General features: G+C 51.3%; 1 protein-coding gene across 1 annotated transcript in view; it reads left to right on the forward strand.

The window, feature by feature from the left end:
• The first annotated feature begins 303 nt into the window (after positions 1-303).
• LOC104030753 (gamma-aminobutyric acid receptor subunit gamma-4) overlaps positions 304-20,959 on the forward strand; it is a 37,353-nt gene continuing 16,697 nt past the window's right edge. The window contains exons 1-3 of the mRNA XM_075720852.1: positions 304-359; positions 5,693-5,841; positions 6,038-6,105. Coding sequence (XP_075576967.1) covers positions 304-359; positions 5,693-5,841; positions 6,038-6,105 — 273 coding nt within the window. The remainder of the gene's footprint in view (positions 360-5,692; positions 5,842-6,037; positions 6,106-20,959) is intronic.

Below are 20,959 nucleotides of genomic sequence, written 5' to 3' on the forward strand. Positions count from 1 at the left end.
CCGCGCTCGGGGGGGTGCGGGGGGAGCCGGCCCCTGCGCGGGGAGGTGGGACCCTGCGCCGAGCCCCTCCCCGCCGCGGAGTCGGAGAAGAGATGCCCAACTTTCCCCTTCCTCCCCGGCGGCGCGGAGCGGGGCGCGGAGCGCGGAGCCGGGCGGGCGGCGGCGGGGCTGGAGCGCGGCGCAGCGGGCAGCGGGGGGGCCCGGCCGCCGCCCCCGCCCCCGCCCCGGCCCCGCGCTGAGCCCCGCCGGGGCGGGCGCACCGCCGCCGCCGCCCCCCCCGGGGCCGGTCCTCGCCTCGCCGAGATGCCCGGGACGGTGCTGCTGCTCTGCCTGGCCCTCGGGCCGGTCCTGCGCGCCAGGTGAGGCCCCCTCCCCCCCAACCCGCCGACCGGGACCCCCCCTCCCCGCCCCAGTTTACCCGTCGGGGCAATGGGAAGGGAGGGGGCTGGAGTCGCAGCATCTCTTCCCACCCCCACCCCCCCTACCCCGGCTTCAGCGGGTGTTTGGGCACCTCTGTGCCCCCCGCAGTTCCTTCCAGCCGGCCCAGAGGCAGGATCAGGTCTGGTCGCGGCAGCACCTGGTGTCTGCGTGTCCTTTGCACCCCGGGTCCCTCCCTTCGCACGCTGGGAATCAAGAGGACATCCCGTTTTCCACCCCGCCATCACCTCGCTGGCTAAATCCTGCCGGGGGCAGAGCCGCTTCTGGGGGCGCCCAGAGCAGGACCAGAGGGAGCCCGGCACCTCCTGGGGGCTCCATCCATCACCGGGGCATTTCCACGTGGAGCCGGGCTGGGTGGGAAGGAGCTTGGGTCCCCTTTCCTGCGCTCCATCCCCTAGCACCCCAAAAGCCCCTGCAGGGCTTGCAGCCTGGCAGGAGGAGGGCAGCGCAGGCTCCTGCCTTGCTCTACAGGTTGGCCCCAGGTCCCAGGGTGCCGGCTGGGAGCCCAGTGCCAGCCCGATGCCACGGGCACGCTGGGCAAGGAGGCGAGCGGAGGCGTGAGGCTGGCAGATTACAGTTCTCTCGCAGGGCCAACGGTTCGTAGCGCTTTTCTGTAAACAGCGATGAAAACCCCACGCACAAGGGGTTTTCAAGTTTCTTTTTCCCTTTTTTTTTTACAATTCCTAGCCCTGCTGGTGAGTTTAATGGCTAGATCGGGAAAGAACATGTTGTCAGCAGATTGTTGCCCCCAGGGCTCGGGGGAAGAGGGATTTTACTGGCTGAAGCTAATTGGCAGAATAAGCCGCCTTAAAGCCGATCAAATCCCATTACAAATGCAGTCAGGGACAGGGAGCATGAATCCTGCTACTAATGGTCTGCTCTGCCAAGGCCTTTCGACCTCGGCTGTGGGCAGAAACTCCGTCCCTGCTGCAGTCCTCCAGGGCTTGGCCTTCCCGGGGTCGAGGCAGCGAGAGCTGCCCCACGCCTTGTGCCCCGACGCCCGGCCTCTCGCCAGCGTGCTGGTGCCAGGGGACATTTGAGGGCCAAGAGAGGGGTCTGCGGTTGCCCCTGTTCCCGTGCCCGACCGTCCCTGCAGTGCACTGCCACGAGCATTGCATTTTGAGAGGGTGAGTCGTCAGCTGCAAGATCACATGGAGGAGCAGTTAAGTCATGTATTCAAATGCCCCAAGATTTACCCCGTAGCTGGCCTGGCTTCCCTTCTGCCTAGTCCCTCATGTCTACCTCTTCCCTGAGCCCCACTTTGCCAGGAGCAGTGTCTGATGGGGGGGTGATGGAGCAGGAGAGGAAGCCTGTGGGAGAAGAAGGAGAAAAGGAGCAAGTTATTTCAGGGTGTTACTCTGCATTCGCTGCATTTTTCCTGGCTGCAGCTTGCTGGGGGTGAATGTCGCCTGCACTACACTTGATGGTGGTTGCTCGGGTGGCCAGTTCAGGTGCCGTGTGTGTGTGAGCTCTTCTCCCGGCACAAGCTGCAAGTCCCGTCCCCTGGCACTGGAGCGGGCTGGATGTTTTGTGCCGGGTGACTCAGCACTCCCCAGACAGTTCCCCCACTGCAGAGCCTAATTCTCCAGCATTTCCCAGGGCACTGCCTCGGCTGGGACCGAGGGACCCAACTCTGAGCCCTGAAGGCACAATCCCTGCACAGCATCGCACCACCAGAAAGCTGGGCTTGATGGATGGTTGAAACTGTTCAGACTTGACCATTGGGCCTTCATGGAGCATGCTGTGAAAGGGGAGGTACAAAGACATGTGAAACGGGTAGGGTACAGTTTAGTGAGCCCCCTGTCCTTAAATCGTCTGCCTGCTTCTAATTTAGAGTAATTTGCCTGAATGTCCCTGTGCCTACAACCCTCGGAGGCATTGGGATGGGTGGCTAGAAGGCCACATTAGCATGTGGTAATTAGGATTGACCACAGTGCTTTTCAACCAAGGGAAATGTTGTTCTTGCATTTTATTGCTGTCTGTTCCTCAGGAGCAGGGAAGGCTTTGAGCTGCATTTGCAGAGGGGCTGGACAATCGCAGCACCAGTATCTGCATCTGCTCTGGGACATTCCTGCCTCAGGGCTAGAGATGGCTGAGAGGCATGGCTCATGTCACCTCCCCAGTGGGTGCAGGTCTCAGTACAAAATTTTACTGGTCTCCGACTTCGTTAACACACCAGGTTGCAAATAGTAGTGAGTATGCATTCTGGTCAAGCACCATGGGCTGTCCTACCAGGCAAGAAGCAAAAGTGTCTTTGAGGGTTCATGCCACATGTTGCTCTTCCCCTCCTCCTGCCAAGGGAAACCTTGTCAGACAGCTTGGGTACTGGAGGAGGGAGCCAGCCACCAGCTCTTTGGGTGGCTTTTACTTTGACCATCAGTGTGCTTGGAAACCTCAGCAAAACAGGTGTCTGCTTGAGTAAAACAGAATTAGGGAGGCAAGGCAGAGCACTGTCCTGTTGTAATGCCAAGGGTTGCCCAAGGAAGGGTGTCCAACCCCACCCCTATACGTGAGCGCATCCGAAAGGACATCTCCCTGCCATGCAGGCTTCCTGCTCTGGGCACCAGAGCCCCGACTGTGTCTGTCAGACCAGGGGTTTCCTTGCAATGTCCCCAGTTCTGCCCTGCCGTCATCCCCCCTGCCTACCCCCTGCCCACACTCACAGCTGTGTCCCAGCCCCATGGCCAAGCACAGGAGTGCTGTGAGGCAGATGTTTTGACATTTTGACAAGCGGAGGTGAGGAAACATGGCTCTGCCTTTCCTCCTGGCTGCACGGAGACATATGATAACTGACTATCCCCTGTCACCGAGCCAGTTGCTTTGTACAACGAGACGGAGCCGCTGGGCCAGCAAGTGTTCACAGTGCGTTGAGGATCGCTGCAGGTTTGCAGTGTGACATTTCCATTAGCAGCTGTGGGGGACATGCACATGTCACCTTAATTCCTCTCCTCTGCAATAGCTCTTGGACTCTTCCCTTCTTGATTTGAACTGAGGCCACTGGGAAGAGAGACTGGGGAGGAGGCAGGGGCTTGCATAGGGTGGCATGAAAGTCACACTCCTGACCAGCAAGAGCTGGTGTGTGTCTGTGTGTGCACAGACACCCAGCAAAAGCATATTTTCTCCAGCAAAAGCTGGCTTGCTTATGCTAAGATGGCTTAATATGGTTTAGTAGTCCAGGATTAGCTGCATTAGCAAAAAGCATATTTTTGGTAGTGTCACTGCATCTGCAATAGGTATGTGACTCCCTGGATATGCTACCCCAAGCCTTAGGGTGTTAATCAGTGACACTAAATGGGGGGAAGCCAGAAGGCTGAGGTCAGAGTAACCAGCCTGGTTTTGTTTAACCCTGGAGGGTCGTTTCGGACTTTACTGTGGCCGTATGGCTTGCAGCAACTGGATTTTGGCAGGGAAGTGGGACATGCAGAGTTCAGTGCCTGCAGGTGACCTGTCTTGCGCTGACTTCAAGTAGGGTCAAGGGAACACTGAGATAAGGTTTCAGTGTAGCTGTTCCCACTCTGCTAGAGTCAGCCTGCGTCACTCAAAACGCTGGCAGCAAAGGAAAGCCATCAGGATTGCTTTCCCCTGCCCTGAGCTGGGCTGTGGGCAGGCACGTGTCCCTCTGTACCCCGCAGGACTGGGGCCAGCCCCAGATTTTGGCTCTGGCCAGCCTTCAGGTGGGTGCAGCGGTGGTCCCCTGTGCCTCCTGCAGCTGCTGGATGCCACGGAGCTGTGTGCTTAGCTGCATTTCGAAGGCATGTCACAGCACAACAGCCAGGCGAGCCCGCTGCCACTGCTCAGATAGGGAAGCGCATCCTGACAGCATTGCTTAAGACTCCTTAAGCATCGTTAGAAAGTGCAGCACAATCAGACAGGAAACAACAAGCTGATGTGCCAATACCTAACATGTGGCGGCAGGCAGCCAGCTGCACGCAGCCCAGCCCTTGTCAGGGGACCCATCCCAGTGCCTGAAAGCTGGGGAGATGCAAAGAGTTTTAAAGTGAATGTGAAAGCAAGTTTTATCTGGGGTTTTAAAAGAGGAGCATCTGATAAATTGACTGCAACATGTCAATTTAATGCTTTTTTTCCCCCTTCAAGTACGTTCAGCAGGCTGTGCCTCCCCAGGCACTGAAGGGAGATGTGTATCAGTGGTGCCTGATTGCACCTCAGAGCTGCAAGGCTCCAGCTGGGAAGTGTCAACACAGTGGCAGCTCCTGCTGCGAGACCCTTTCTGGCGCTGGAGCAGGTGACACGCCGACATGGCAGACGTCGAGGGGGGTGTGGGATCACTTGGCACCCTCTCCTGCATATGGCTGTGTTGTTCCGGGGACAATCTTGTGAATGAGCCACCCAGAGCAGCAGCAGGTGGTTAGAATTTCCCAGCTGACCATGTGGACCTAATTTAATTAGAGGGTTTTGGAAAACTCCTTTAGGAAAAAGGAGGGGTGCAAAAGGTTTAGAGAAGGCAGATTTGAAAGGCAGTGGGAGAAGCTGTTACTTAGCAGATCATGGCCAAAGGAGGATGCAAGCTTGCCTTGCCTGGCTTGGAACTGGAAGATCAGGAAGATGGAACATCTTTAAATGGGAGCTCATGCCAAAGGCTGGGGAGGAAGGGTTGGTGAGTACAGGGAATGGGTTGTGGCAGGTCTTGGCCTGAGGGCAATGGAGTTTGCATAAGGCTTTAATTTCCCAGAATCTGTGCAGGGCAGATGGCTGGGTTCCTGGCAAGCCAGATGTGCATGCTGCCTGCTTGGTAGTTTTAGGACCTCTTTATTCTGAAATGCTTTTATTGTAAATGCCTTGCTCCCCAGAAATGCTATTTCGTCACTGTCATCTTCCTCAGAGGAAGCCCACTTCAGGTGCAAGCAGTAGGCAGAGCAGCTGAGGTATTTGGGGTCAACAGGCAGCTCCAGGAGCGGGAGCTGCTGGCAGCAGAGGGCCAGGAGTGGGATGGGCAGGAACAGGGCAGGGGAGGGCAGGGACTGGCTCCCACACTTTGGGGATGAGCAGTGTGTCTCTGGGGAGGATGTGGAGCACCCCATGCCTGCTATTTCTGACTGCTGGTGGCAAGGCCCCTGCATGTCTGGGGACCCTGAAGTGAGCTGAGAGGAGATCCCTGATCTCCTTATGTTCTGCCCTTTAGCAGCACTGCATTCTCCTCCTTTAGTATCTCTGAAACCCAGCTCTGCCCCTACTCCCACAGAGTGCCAGAGAGATGCCACAGCAATGTTTCTCTCCTTTTGTCTCTCTGCTCCAGGTGTGAGAGCACAGAGGAATATGATTATGATTACCTCAGCATCAATAAAACCTGGGTCCTCACCCCCAAGGCACATGAGACTGATGCCACGCAGATTCTCAACTCACTGCTGAAGAACTATGACAACAAGCTGAGGCCTGACATTGGAAGTAAGTGTCCCCTGAAGCTCCCTGTAGTGGTGACCTGGCCTGGCTGTGTCCGGTGTTTTCCATGCTTTTGTGGCTGCTATAGTTGGTATTTTTGGTGAGAGGGAGCCACACTGATCCCAGATGCTCCCCTGGTCCTCAGCCCTTCACAAATGATCTTAGCCCCAGCTCATCTGTATCTATTTTATTTTCTTTACAGTCAAGCCCACGTTTATCGATGTGGATATCTATGTGAACAGCATCGGGCCAGTGTCTGTCATCCAGATGGTGAGTGGTGTCATTGCTGCAGGGTCACAGTATCACCACAGCTGAGAGCGTGGGAGGTAGCTGGCCCAGAGCTTGCTGGCAGGTGGTGTCGTGCTGGCTAGACATGCTGTGAAGGTGGTGTTGTCATAAGAAGAGGTGGATTTGTTTCCCTTCCCTTGGGAAGAGGTTCTCTGACCCACTGATAGCTGGAGCTAGAAAGGCTTGACAGCCATCCCTGGTTAGGAATAAGGTCCTTATGTGCCCTTGGTGAGCTCAGCAGCCCTACCATGCTCACGAGCTCAGGAAGAAGGATGATGCTGGTCTTTGGTCTCCACTGGCAATGTGTGGACACACACCTCTGCCTGGTGGCTTTGCCTTCTCCTGCCTGGAAAGCGTGTGGGCACCAGGATGCTCAGAGCAAGTTGCACCACTCTGGCTGAGCCAGTACAGTGGTGGCAGGGAGGGGGAGCAGCGCGCTTCACAGGAGGACTGAAATAGGTACCTGGAGATGGTTTCCATGGCAATGGTCTGATGGTGTGAAACTCGGGTGCCCAGGCCTGGCCTGCAGTGGTGGGGAGGGGCAGGCAAGGTGTCTCGGGTCTTACGGCTGTTCTTCAGTACGTAGCACCTTAGATTAATGCCACCATGACTGGGACAGTTTCAGCTCATGGCTCAGGACCCTGCTGTACCGGGAGCTGCAGAAACACTCAACAGAGATGCTCTTTGGTCTGAAGAGCCTCCGGGCCATGCACTGGAAAGCAACTGTTGATTATTTATTTTTTACAGGGAACTTCTATTATTATTTTCCCTGTGAAGTAATTTTTACCTCTTGTCTAGCAGAAACAAACCTAACTGCTGTCAGGTTTCGAAAGACTTCTTTGGTCCATTGGGCAGTGGGATGGAGAGGACAAAGGAGAGGTACAGCCAGGACAGTTTGGCTTTTCTTGTCTCTCTCAATGCAAAATGGAGCAGAAACAAAACCAGCCCCCTTGAACTGAAAAAAGAAAGTTCTCAGGATGGCATGTTATTTTTAGTTTCCCAAGTAGAAAATTTCCATTGAACAAACCCCTCTGGGGATGGAGGAATGGCATTGTAGTTGTAGTACCATTTTCACTCCAAAAAGCATTTTGAAGCAGCCCTTCTGACTGGCCACTGTCGAGCACGTGCCTCCAAGCAGCGCCTGTTCACAAGCCACCAGATGGGTACCTGGTTGGGTGCTCACTTCCACAATAAGGGCACTATCAGGAGGCCCAGCAGGGATGGCCTCAAGGCAAAAAAATTCCTTTTGTTCTTTCTGTGGGCCTACTGGAGGAGAACCACAGCCCAAGCTGTGTGGATGTCATTCCTGGCTGCCAGCAGATACCACAAGTTCCTTCATCCCATGTGGGTATGTGGACATGAAGCCACAGCGATGTAAGAGCAGCAGCACCAGTACAGGGGAAGGGTGCTGGGTGTACTAACCTCCCCGGCCACCGCTGTGCCTGGAGGAAGAGCATAAGAGTCATGTTGTAGGTGGCTGTCCCATCTGCTTTGCACTGCCCAAGGGTATGCCAAGAAAACCACGCAAAACCACCTTGCATGTCCTCATTCTTTTTCTTTCCCTCTCATCCATTTACTTTACCCCTTTCCACCCCTGTTGGAAACTCTGCTTTCTTCCCTGTTGCAGGAGCACTGCATAGCCATGCAGGTGGTAGCAGTAGAGAGTGGCTTATAAAATCCAGTCTTGAATCCAGAGTGCATATCTTCTCCTAAACTGAGATACCAGGCACTGCTGCTACTCTGGTTTCCTAAGAAACACAGCTTATGCCATGGTGATGTGTATGTGAGAACGTACATATGTCCATCCTGATCTTTCAGTATTTTACATCCACTGGGCTAATACCAACCATATGTGGCTGCAGGTATAGAAGCTTCAAGCATTTTCAGAATCTCCAGTGTTTTTGTGAAAACAGGATGCAAGGCAGTGAGAAGAGCCATGCCAACTGAGGGGAAAAACTGTTGTATGAACTCAACCCTTACTAGACACCAGAGAATCATATGGGAGAGTGCTGCTAAAGACAGCACTGACCATTCCTAGAACAGCTCAACCCATGTGTTTAGCTCTTTCTAAGAGTCAGCAGAAGATTTTATGCTTCATGAAGTGGGGATCCACGATTGCACAGGATCCCAGGGGGTCCCGGTGGACTTAATGTGAGCCAGGAGTGTGAAGGCCACAATGGCACTTGGAATTGCCTACATCTGCAGGGCTCTGCTGGGGAAGCTGCTGCCACAGGGCTAATCTACAGCCTTCCCACCCAAGGAAGGTATTGCTGTTTGTGGGGAATGGCATGGCAAGGAGCTGTTCAGGCAGGGGAGAAAACCACTCAGCATAGAGGCAGTTGAGAGATTTTGTGGCATCAATCACAACTGGCTGCATTGCCTCTCCAAAGTGCCCAGATGCTGCAAGGCCAGGGGTCCCTTCTGGCTCCCAACAGTCACCAGTAATCTGAAGGCACCTCCATATGACTCCCCAAGTAGACTCTCTATGGACATCTCCCCTTCCTTGTGCTGTTAGGTAACTTCCTAAGCTTGAATCTGTGATGCCCTTAAGCTTTAAAACCATTCTCCCTGAGATGCTGGGCTGATATCGAAGGTATTGAGGACAATTAGACCCAGGTCTCGTAGCCTTGGATGGCAGCTTTCTGCCGTCTGTACTCTGAATACCTCCCCCTGCTTGTAAGAGAGGCTGCATGCATCCTGCTATAGTGTCTCCTGAAGCAAGAGAAAAGGGCTGAAACAAAGCTGCCACAGTGTCACCTCTGGACTTGGCTGCTTCACCCACTTGTTTTGTGTTTGTTTGCTTTTCCATGCTGATGCAATATATTAAGTCATTCTGTGGGTCGTGCCAGCCACTGGCAGGCTGGCATCAAACGTATGATACAGATTGTCTTTGCTGGGGACGTGTCATTCCCCCTTTGTCCCTTTTTATATAGCTTTTCCCAGCCTGAGAACCTCTGCCTTCTCCCAGCTGTTAGACCCATCCCACGTGCCTGATCTTTCCCTTTTTCCATATGCAACCTGAGGAAATGCACATTTTCGAGGGAAGGGAACCAGAATTTGACTCGAAGCTAGATCTCTCCTGAGCCCATGGTGAGATTTCTCCCTGCTACAGATACAGAGGCTTGTGTAGACTGGAAGGCCCACTGGAGGGGAAATGTCTCATTGATCTCTTTTAGGTGCATTGCAATGACAGTGTCTTACGTAAATATTTCTCCTTCACATAGCCAGGCTATGTAGAAGATAAAAATCTAGTTCTGCTTTTAAGAAATATAGCAGCATTACTGGGGCTATTAGCTTGGACCGGCATGGTCTGTGCATCTGAAGCTGAAGGCTATAGGGTGGCCTGACATGCTGGTGGAATAGGAGGCTCCAACTTAAGCAATACTGTTGTCCTGTTCTGCTCACCCCTCAAAGGGTTGATTACTCACCGATGCCTTCAGCCTGGTGATGCTCTGTCAGGGCTTGGAAGCTGGCCCTGCGTAGCTGCTGCTAAACCTCCAAATGATAAATCATGTCAGGATACAAAACTGATTCCAGTCCTTAAAAATGAATAGGTGATTTGAAAATGCCCTGTGCTGGGTGTGAATTCTGCATCCCCCTCATCAATCACTTGTCATAAATAACATTAACATTCAAGAGCCAGCAGAAGGCAGGCAGGTTTGGAGGGGGGAGAAATGTAAACTGATTTCCTGGTATCTTTTGTAGACCAGAATTGCAGTCGTGTTTCCCATTTAGGTAGTTGAGCAAATTTTACATTCTCCCCTCCCTGGAGAAAGGACCCTCTGTGTTCTGCCAGCCAAAATGCAGCAGTAACCAGGAATAAAGCTAGGAGAAGGTTAAATGATAGGAAGTGGGATGGGGCTTGGTTGAAAGAGGATGGGCTGAGAGGAAAAAGGATGCAAAAAAAATGGGACCCTCAGGTCCCACAGCTGTTTGCTGTAGTCACTGCATGGACTGCGGTTTCCTCCCCATGAACCTGTTGTCTTTGGGTGGGATTGGGGCACTTGGCGCTCCTTAGGGTGGTGGGAAGCTGCGTTTACACCATCAGGGAAAGGATGCGCTCAGCCATAAGCCCTTCCAGAGCTGCCTGCTGCCACTGGGTGCTGGCCAGCAGCACCTCAAACCAAATGAGTTATCACCCACAGTGCCACAGCTTTCCAAGCTGTGTCACAGATCTGGATGCACAGTTAGATTCCCATTAACACAGTCAGTGTTTAGGTGTCCTTGGCTTATCACTATGCTGAGCCTGGTGCAAAAATCCACCTTGGTTCTCCAAGCATGTTTGTGGGAAGAGGTGCCAGGGAGGGCTGCGGCATCAGGGACTGATGGAGGAGACTTTGGGTTCAAATTTTTTGCTGACTGGTTGTTTGCTGGAGGGATTTGCTCCTGGTTTTGTTTTGTAATGGCTTTATTGCTATAGATTATAGCTTTAACTGGTGTCAAGGGCACCTAGAGTTCTCGATCACCTTCCTTTAGGGATGCTTAACTCTCAGGAAATGATGCTGTAGAAGTAAAGCAGTTGCTAGCTATTGGGGCTGAGTGCCTTTCAGCCCTGAGGATGTCCGTGAGGTGTCCATGAGAGCCAGCATAGGTGGGAGTGCAAAAAGTGCTTCTGTTCCACACTTGCGGATGGAGCAAGTCCTGCCCAGAGCTTCTCAGATTCCTCTCAGAGGTCAGAGCTGAACATCCTTTTCTTGCTTTCTTGCACAAAACCAAGCATGAGTCTTGAGGAGTTAAACACAGAGAACATAGCCCAAACACTGTGGTAGCCTCCTGGGCAAAGTGAATGGAGACATGCCACTCATCCAGGGACCTGCCTTGGTTACCTGCTTCAGGTGTCTGGGATCAGAGGCAGTGCAGCCAGGGCTAGTTTAGATGCTGGAGACTCTTCTCTTTGGTATGTGTGAGGAGATGCCCGTGTGCCAAATTCTGTAGCAAAACCTGATGGCAGCTCTTCTGCTGGGATTGTGCACCACCTCAATCTCATTACTTAGTGATAATAAAGATGGAAAGAGCAAAATTGGCCTCCATCATTCACCAGGGGCCAGATTCTGCTGCCTCTGAAGTGCCTGTGATTTCCAGGGGGTAGGGCTAAGCTCCTGCATCCATTATTACAGCAAATTATTTTCTTAGCTCTGCTGGTGAGTGGGGGACTGGAACCCAAAGAGGGTGATATGACCAAACACACGTGTTGAATGTTCTCCCCTTCCCTCTTTAGGAAGGAGATGCTGCGCACTATTAAATTCATAATGCTGTGCCTGGCTGCATTAGTTACCATGCAACGCACTAACGAAATTGAGGATGAAGAACATATTTTCCCACGTCTGGAGTACCGCAGAATAGATTTAATAGATTTGCATGTATGGTGCATTTGTGAAAACACTGTGAAAAAGGGGGAGTGAGGGAAGGGGGAAATGTTTAGTCGTTATCAGCTGATGAATAATTAATTTACAAACGTTGTCTTGTTAAATATAAATTAAATCCTCATTTGACACACTTTATAATTTAGAAGTATAAGCCCAGCATGAATGAAGAGAATTCCCCACCGACTGCTTTCATGTAAATCCTGAGGAGCCAGGGAGGGAGGTTTGGCTTTCAAAGTTAAAGCTGACAAGGAGTAGCAGTGAGAAAGGGGCTGCTGTGACAAAGCCAGCTTAGGGACCTGGGGTACGTCGTCTTTGCTCATGGGTGCTTTCCGTGCAGGGCTGGCTTAGCAGGGCAGGGAGGCAGTGGCTGTCCACACAACCCTCTTCCAAGGATTGCTCCCTCCCCACTCAGAGCTGTGGGTGGCCAAGCTGCTGAATCACGACTCTTTGAGTAAAATCCCCATCAATGCCATGTTATCAGAATGTGCAGCAAGCCAGCAGCTGCTTGTGAACGGCTGAGCTACCCCAGCAGCAGGGGCAAAGATCCCCAAGAGAGGAGCTCGGCTCTACAAAAGCCGTATGGGGCTAAGCCACTCTTGCAGAGAGCCCTTAGGTGGTTTGAGGTATCTCTGCATGGAAGCGGAGCCACATCCTGAGGAATGGTGGCTGTGCTTGGTTGGAAGGCAGTTAGTGTGGGAGCCGCAGTGGGAAGCCTTGGGTTACAGCCCTGGTGTCCCGCTGCAAGGCTTGGGTTAATATCTTCGTTTCTTCCTAATAGATGGGGAAACCGAGACCAGCAATAATCGTCTGGCTCTGAGGAACACTTAAGTCTTGATTATACTTAGCTTTGGCTGCTTTGGAATAAGTAGGAAGGAAATGAAATGAAAATGGCATACTTTTTAAGATGCTTGAATGTGTTGCTCTGGAGCATAAGATAAGCCTATAGGTAAAGGCAATTTGTTACCTCCCCCCTTCTTCCCTGATAATAATAGACTCCAGTGGTTGCACAGCACTTCTCAACTGAAAGGACTTAAAAATGCTTCACAAATCATCTGTCTAGGAGGCAATAGCCCAGATGCACCCACTTCTAGGGTGGATTGCAATGCCTGAAGCGTGCCGCAATGCTCTGCCAAGGACTGTGTGCTCTTCTCGGCCTGCCTGGTTTGCAGCAAGAGTTAGGCATCAGCATAAATCCCGTAAAGTTTCACAGGACACTCACTCACGTAATGAGCTAGGCCGGGTTTTGGTCCTTGATAAAGATGCATATTGTAGACATTTAAAATGTTGGGAAATGGGTATTGCTTGCTAAGGGCCCAAGTGGTTTTTCTGGCCATTAGTTTCCACGCCTGAGTGATGGCTCAGCGCTGCCGGAGCTGGTGATGCATTTATAACGTCTTCACAAGTACTCATTTGCTTGGAGAGTGCTCATATCTCTTGATTCCTTGATGTTCAGGAACAGTCACCTGAGCCCATTCCTGTGTGCCCAAGTGCTAGAAGAGTGACTGTTCCTCACGTAGCTGCTCATGTTTGCATGGCGGTGAGGTCGGGTACACGGAGAAGGGCAGCAGCCATCCTGTAGCCATCATTTATCATTGCCTTAAGGAAAAAAAATCACGAGGCCACTGAGGAAGAGCACCAATCACGTGTGACTTGTGGGACAGATCACGAACCACAACAGAAGGTCTAATGAAATAAATTAGTTACTCCCATCCTGAAAATATCCCAAGAGCTTCCGCAAGTTTCAGGGTCTGCTCCCAAACCAGAAAAGGGATGATTTATTCACTATGAATAATTCAACCGGCTCCTTTTATTATCTAGAACATACACTAATCCCCTCTAGTTATTTTCTGTGTGACATCCATGTCGGTATTTTATTTATAGGCTATTTATTGTGCAGAAAACACAAGGAGTCTGTTGTCAGGGAAAATGAACAAAAAGCAGGGGTTTTGCCTCTAAAATTTAGAGCTAAATAAAATATGAAAATCTGGACAGCGGCCTCCTGGAGGGAAAAGCACTTTTCTTCAGAGGCGTTTCTGGAGAGCAAAGCCCTAAAGTTAATTAACATCTGTGCTCCCCATTCCAACACTAAATGGGGAATATGGCTGTACTCCGTCAGGTTTCTTAAAATGCAGCATCAGTCTGGGCACACAGGTGCCTCCACACAGCCCACAGCTTGGGTGGCCTCTGGCCCTCGGGCAATATGGGATAAATCAACATTCATAATTAAGTAAGCGGCTCTTGTAAATTCCTTCACGAATCCGATTTCCATCCTTCTGCTGGCAGAAATGGCTCAATCCTGCATTCACCTCGTGCCAGCCTTTGGAGAAAACTCACATTTCTTCAGCCAGGCTGAACGCAAAGAGGTTTTTTGCCCTGAACCCTTGCAGGCAGCCCGGGAAGGATGCTTACTGTAGGTGCTTCCCAAGTAGCTGGTGTGCTCACCATGCCTGACCTCAGAGCGTTGTAACTCGTAATTCCTCACTCTTACTCACAGAAAACCTTTCTAACACAGCTCGTGACCACAGCAGCTGCTCCTGGTCTCCCTTTCCAGAGATCTCTGCCAGCAACTGGGTTTCTACTTGTTAGTAGACCATGATGACAGTTTTCCAGCGACCAAGAGACTCTCCTTACTGGGCCCTGGACCAGGCTGGAGGGATGTCCCCTTCCCTGGCAACCTTGGCAGCTAGCAGCTTTCTCTCAGTCTGGTAGGAGTTTTCCCCTTAGGCAGAGCATTAAAAGAGGCTTTGCTGTGATGCAGAGGCATGGACATGGCTGCAGTCGCTGGGCAGTGGGAATACAACCTTGCCCATCACACACTGGTAGGGATGAGCCTGGGAGATGTGGGCTCAGGCTCAGAGCTGCCGCCTGCAGCTGCATCTTGCAAAGAATAGCGCGGATGCAGCTGTCTCCATCACAAGTGTGTTAGCTAATGGAGTTGCTCTGCGGTTCCCCAACGGCCCCACTTCTCCGTATGGAGATGTGTGTGTGCGTGGACAGGCCAGGAAGCGTGTGTTTGATTCAGGTACTGATCTGTGCTCTGAACCTCATTAAATTGATTCTTCCAAGTCAAAGGGAAAGCACTCCTGTGTCCAATTTGAGAGAGATAGGCTCTGAGCTGTACCAATAGTTGTCACTTGATGGGCTGAACTATTTTTAAAGCAGAGTTGATTTATCTGAACTGCAGGCTTTAGATCTCTCCACAAGAGAGGTCTGGATATTTCAGGTGCATGAGAGCCAAGTCAAAGAGCTGGTCAGAGGCCAGAGTTTCTGGTTTAGGGCAAACAGCCAGCATTGTAGGGGAGGGGGTCTCACTCTCCCCTCCCACTTGGGACAAACAGCCAAAATTCTTAAGCATTTCTGAGGAAAAATGGGTTTAGGGACTATCAAAATGTTTATGTTTAGTGTCATCAGATTGTTTTGATTTGCTTTTCATATGGTAATAAATTCTGTCCTATAAGTAAAGCGTAAAAATGAGTATTTGAAAATAAAAGTCAAAACGAAGTGAAACAAATAGAAAAGGGTAAAGCAAAATATTTTGTTAGCTTACTGAAGAAAAAAGGTCTCTGAATGAAATGATGAGGTTGAGGTAATTAATTTTAGATTTTGAAAATTTTAATTTATTTTCAACAAAACTTAATTTTTTTCAGTAGAAATAGGTTCTATTTATTTCCTGCATCCCCAGATGAAGCAGTCCTACCATCTCCCCTAAAAGGCTGATGTGAAATCTGCCTGCTATAAATGTATTATGAAATGGAGACCGTTTCTCAGAATTCAGTGGTTGTGGGTGACCAGAGGAAATAAGCTTCAAGGACCTCTTCCTGCCTCAACTATTACATCCCACCTCCGTGCACAGGAAGGGTTTAATTGCCCATGATACAAATTGCAACAAGCAGCAATGGAGCCTGAGCCTCCCCATGGCACCAGGGCTGGCAAGGCTGAGGCAGCACTTTGCTTCTCCTCCCTGCAACCGCTCACATCTCTTCCATGTCTCCAGGCCCTTCCTTGGTGCCTCTGTGTCTTCAGCTTGGTGTCTTTTGTGCTGGTAGGAGATCTGTGTTAGGGTCAGCAAGTGGGTGGGCAGGTAGACCTTCACAGTCATCTGCCATGATGCCTCATGGTGGTCGGCAGCAGCCCATCCTTCCCCGCTACAGGTTTGCTGATGCTGCAGCCGTTTCACACCAGCGCTGCTGAGACTGGCCCCACCAATTCCCAGTGCAACAGCTCCTCAAAGCCCAGAGAAATCATGCTGGCTGCATGGGGCACTGTGAGTGGGGGAATAAGTCTGGTCAGGGGTATTGGGCTTGCTGTGTGCTGGTAGCATGAAGCTGATGGTAGCTGGGACCCTGCTATAAGCCTTGCTTGTCCATCTTCGTGTCCAGAGGGTTTTGCTGTGAGGATTTCTGTGGTTGTTCTCTGATCTGCAGTTAGCTGGGAATGGCTTTAACCATCTGATCAGCTTTGCTCAACAGGAGAATTGCGGGCAGTCATAATGGCTCACCCGCAGGCAGATCCACATGGGATGTGTGAACCAAAACACTTAGGAGTATGGGTGCGGGAACACCTTGTCTCCCTGTGGCTGGGGAACAGGGAAGGTCAGAGCAGGGACTTTGCAAATGTTGTAAGACTCGTTTGTGACACTTCTCCCCAATCTGCCTCTCTTTCCCTCCAGCTTTGCCAGTGTACCTGTTACACCTCCCACACGAGACCTGTGTCCCTTGGTCTGTCACTCTCCTCCACAGACATCCAAAGCCACCTTAGTAGTGTAGTGAGGACAAGGAGGGGAAGCAGAGCAATGGAGCAGAGAAGTAGGAAAAAATTGTGGGAGTTAGGTTGGTTGTTCCTACAGCTACACGGAGGTAGGAGGGTGAAGTTAAGGTGATAACTGGCTAATCTTCTCTTCATTTGGTCCTTGAAAACAAAAGCTGAAGGCAAAGAGAACCATAATATTCAAGACAACCATTCCTTTCATAATCTGGCAGTGGTGGGACTGACAGACGTGTCCAGAGCTTGAAGCCTTAGTTTGTCACATGAATCTGCACCTTGTGAGAAGGCATGATGGACCCTGGTTCCCCCTGCCACAACAAAGAGCCACAGTGGTGACATGACTTGGACCAGTGTGCCAGAGGGTTTTGCAGAGTAAATCTCACCAGGAGGCTTGGTGAGGGAAGGTTGCTGCAGAGAATCCAGGGGATGGAAGGCACTACAAGGTAGGAGTGACCCATTGCATGAAGCCAAGCTCCCTTCCTGCTGCTCACAACTGTTCGGATGTGAGATCTGCATGCAGCTTCCTGCGGAGCTGGCTGCAAGCTTCAGCTCAGTTCTGCAGCAGTGAGGTCGGGGGCTGCTTAGCTGCTGGTCCTTTGTCACTGGATCAGCAAGGGGGGAGATGAAAATACCTCAGTGTTGCTGCTATCACAAAAAGCCAAAGGCACGTCCACATGCTGGGATTTGGTAAGGAGCAGCAGAGAATGGGCTGTCCAGCTCCCGGGAACTTTGGACTAAGCTCAAGCGCCAAAATTGTTTAGTTTCTTTGTGCGTATGATTCTGGGATATACAAGCTCTGCCAGTGCATTCCTTATACCTCTGTGTAGAAAGCCTGAGCCTTCATCTTTTTCACTACTCCCCAAAGATGTCCTAAAGCCATCTAGGGGAGCTGGGGAAGGTAGAGTGGTTGAGTTTTAAAGGTGGCATCTGCAGTAGGCTGGGTCTCTAGAAAACAGTTGGGAGCTGGAAAAAAGGACTGGGAATACCAGCTCCCAGTTTCTAAGGAGTCTTTTGCAGCTGCCAGGTGCCGTGGGAAGAGAGCGGCCCAGAGTAGCAGAGCTCTTTAGGTCCTGCTTGCCCGGTGGCTGGTGTTCTGGCTTCCAAATGACCACCACACTTGGCCTGAAGTGCGGATGTATGCCTGGAAAGGAGAATCAGGTGGCCTGGTTTCCCTTCTGTAGCTGCAGTCCGGCTTGCTTTGCCCTTTGAATACCCAACAGGGGAGACAGAAAGAAACTGTTCTTTCTCTGTAACCTGATTCATTTCTCCCAGCTGTTTTCCTCAGCCTGGTGCTCCCTTGAAATCTCATTAGGGCTGGGCTGTGATTTTGTGGTGGCTTGAAAAGAACTGCAAAAGGAAAAACAAAACGAAGCAGGTAGAATGAGCTAAATCAAGGAACTGGCAGGGCAGGAAGAGAAAGCTGGCAAGCACAGCAAGGGGGCATGAGAGACAACATGAAACAGGTTTCCTTGAAAGAGTCAGTGGAGCAGAGTACACTGTCCCCACCTCCTTCTTCACGTGGGGCCAGGAGAGAACAGTGTCAGGAGTAAGGATTTCTGCAGAGGGCACAAAGCCCTCCGCTTTTGTGAAAGCAGAACTTTCTCATATTTTTTGAATGTGTTTTTTTCCTTAAGGATGAGGAATAGAAAGGGATTTATACAGGCAAACAGTGTTTTTTCCCCTGGCCAGCAAAGGTGTTCCTGTACAATGGATGGCATCCCAGGGACGTGAGTGCACTGTGCTTTCTCAGACCCATTTTGGTGGGAGGACAGAGTAGCATCAGGGTATGGGAGGTGGGCCTCTCTCTTAAGTGCCACCCTGGCTCACCGGTTCTTGGAGAGCTGAAGCATACTGCCCACCCAGGGCCAGTTTCCTCATGATGCTTTGTGCTGTGTCATGGCCCCTCCCGTGGGGCAGCCTGTTAGCCCACCACAGCCTGTGATTCATCTCCCAGGCGCGGCGCAGCTCCCATGGCTGGTGGTGAGCATTGGCAGCTTCAGTGCCAGTTCTGGGCTCTGCTGGCTTCTCCACCTTGTCAACATGCTGCCCATAAAGGGGGTTTTGACAGAACTCAGTGCTTGTTGGAAACATGGTTCTCACAGGGGACGGAATATTTAGGAGCAGCCTGTAGTGATTTTCCTGCTCCTTGTACTCTGTCCCTAAGCTCTTGTGACTGGCTACTGTAGGAGGCTGTTGGGACAGAGGGACACTGCTTGACAGTGTTTGCCCATTCTTATCCCCTCTGGTTTTGCATGCTGCTGTGCCATGCCATGCAATTCCTGCACTGGAAGGATGCTTCTGGCTCTGATCCACACAGAAAGCAGAGCTCCTATGGCTCCCTGTCTCTGCCACTGTTTCCTTCCTGTCTTGACCTCAAAGCACAGCTTCTGTAGCAATTTCTTCATCACTAAGACTGCAGTGGGAAGGACTTTGTCTCTTCTCTTTGCATGAAAATCAGCATCCAGCTGAGATCACTAGACACCTTTCAGTCCTTAGAGAGGCAGTCCCTGCCCTGGCGAGCGTAAGGCCTTACTAGACAAAGCAAAGTCCCATGAGAAGGTGGGAAGGGGGTGGGAAATGATGTGATGCTTGAATAGGGCCATTACAATTGAAGCTGTTTCTGTTTGAGGAGGGGTATGGGCAGGGTGGTAATGCCTTTCTTGCTGAGGCAGAGTGGTGAGCTTTCAGACCATAGAGAGTGTGGAGAGGAGCATAGAGAGAAGGAGGAAAGAAGGCTAGAGCAGGGAGTGAAGGGGAAAAAGGGAAAACCCAAGAAAGCCTGGAAAGATTAAAAAATAGCAAAGGGAATTGGGTGGCAGATGTGGGCTGTTCAGTCTCTGAGCAGACAGGGAAAAGTGCTGATACCTTTACAAAGGGCTACAGACTACTGTGGACTACTCTACGTCTCCAAAACCCTTAGTGCCCCCAAATAGGGAGTGGATGTAAATGAGAATCAGACCCTAAACCTCAGAGGCAGTGTTGACTTTGCCAGCCCCTAGTCCGTCTGGTGAGCCAGCAGCAGCAGTAGGCTGTACTGGGGTCTGGCAAAGCCAGTGGTGATGCCAGCGGTGGTTTCTTCTGTATGAGGTGCCAGATTGGAGGCAGGGAGACAGGACCAGCTGGCAAGCCCTAAGCGTAGGAGGATGCTTGCTCTAATACTTCAAAACCACACAGCCACATGCCTCTGACAGTTGAAGGCACTCATGTCATTTAATATTTGGAGGACCTTCCTGCCTTCCTTCACTTCACCTGAGGGCCATTTCCCTGCTGCTGCAACAGGATGCTGCTCTCTCTCATTCCTGCCTCTCCATCCTAGGGAGGAGGCGTGAGGCTGTAGTGTCCAGCTCCTGAACTGAGAAGGAGCCTGCAGGCAGCCTCATGGGAATCCAGCAGCCCAGGACAGTGAGTTTTGTAAGGACAGAGAGATGAGGCAAGGAGCACATCAGAGCTGGAGGAATTGATCATGTTCCCAGGCAACAATAGACTTGCAGATGTCTCCATGGGGACTAGCTGACCATCCCAGACACCCCTTCCCAGGACTGTTTAGGACTGGACACCTCAGGGGATTCGTGGGACCTCTTGCCTTCCTTTGCCTGGTACAGGGAAGCTGGACCAGCTGCCCTCCCAGTCCTGAGCAGTATTAGACTGCCCATCCCAGTGTTTCATTTTAATTGCAGTGGGTGGCATGGGAATGGAAAATGCAATTAAAGAAATTCCAGCTTCTCATCTGAATCTTGCCAAGTTGTCCTGGAGGAGCAATCTTGGGGAGTTAATTGTATGCAGTGAGGAGGTTTGTCTTCTAGCCCTTTCAAAGGAAATTTCTTTATGTCTCATCAAACACCCCACTGAAGTGCTAAGTATTTTCTTCCAGTTATCCTATGTGCTTCTGTCCTCACCTCTTCTCTTCCCCCGCCTGCTTTCTCCTTCTGGCACAAAGTTGCTTCGAGCCCAACATCATGGGGAGCATTTAAACATTTAGCAGTAAGGTTTGACATGCAAACAAGACTTTGGACAAGTGTGGCTTTGCTCTGCAAGCAGCCCAGCCATTTTCTAGAGATCATAGTAACTGAGCTGCATCCCTGTTTGCATCAGAAGATGCTTACACATGACTTTCCACCCAGGCCATGTTCTGTCCTGAGAGTGGTGAAAAACCAAACTAAAAGGAGGAGGCTCCTCCCCTGTGGTGCTCTGCATAACACTTCATTGAAATGTTCAGTATCTTCCCCTTTAAATTAATTCTGCCCCATCTGCGTATAGCATCATGTGTCTGCACCTCTGCCTTTTCAGTAATAACCTCGTCAGGGACAGTGCAGACAGACTGTGCTTCTATAAACTAGAGTCTGGCTGATGTCATGTCTCGACTCAAGGACTTTCCTTGATCCTTTGGGTAATGACTATTAATCAGATGCTAAAACACACACGTCTAGGTCATGTGCCCCTGGGGCTCACAGGGAGAGACACTGTATGCCAGGTGACTTTCCCATGAAAAGAAGAACAGGCACCATGGCAATCAGCAGCCATCTTGGGGTTGTATGTGACGAGATAACATCACTGAAGGACAGGAAGCGATGGTACAAGGGAACAGCTCAGAAGAAAGGGTTTTGGGGGGAAAGAAACAGTCTGGTGCGGTTGGCTGTCATGAGTATAAAAGCTTGCCTTTTAGATGTCCCTGCTTGCACATGCATGGGAGCAGACATGAGCAGAGG

Source organism: Pelecanus crispus, chromosome 13 (assembly GCF_030463565.1).
Source record: "Pelecanus crispus isolate bPelCri1 chromosome 13, bPelCri1.pri, whole genome shotgun sequence".
In the NCBI taxonomy this organism is placed as follows: domain Eukaryota; kingdom Metazoa; phylum Chordata; class Aves; order Pelecaniformes; family Pelecanidae; genus Pelecanus; species Pelecanus crispus.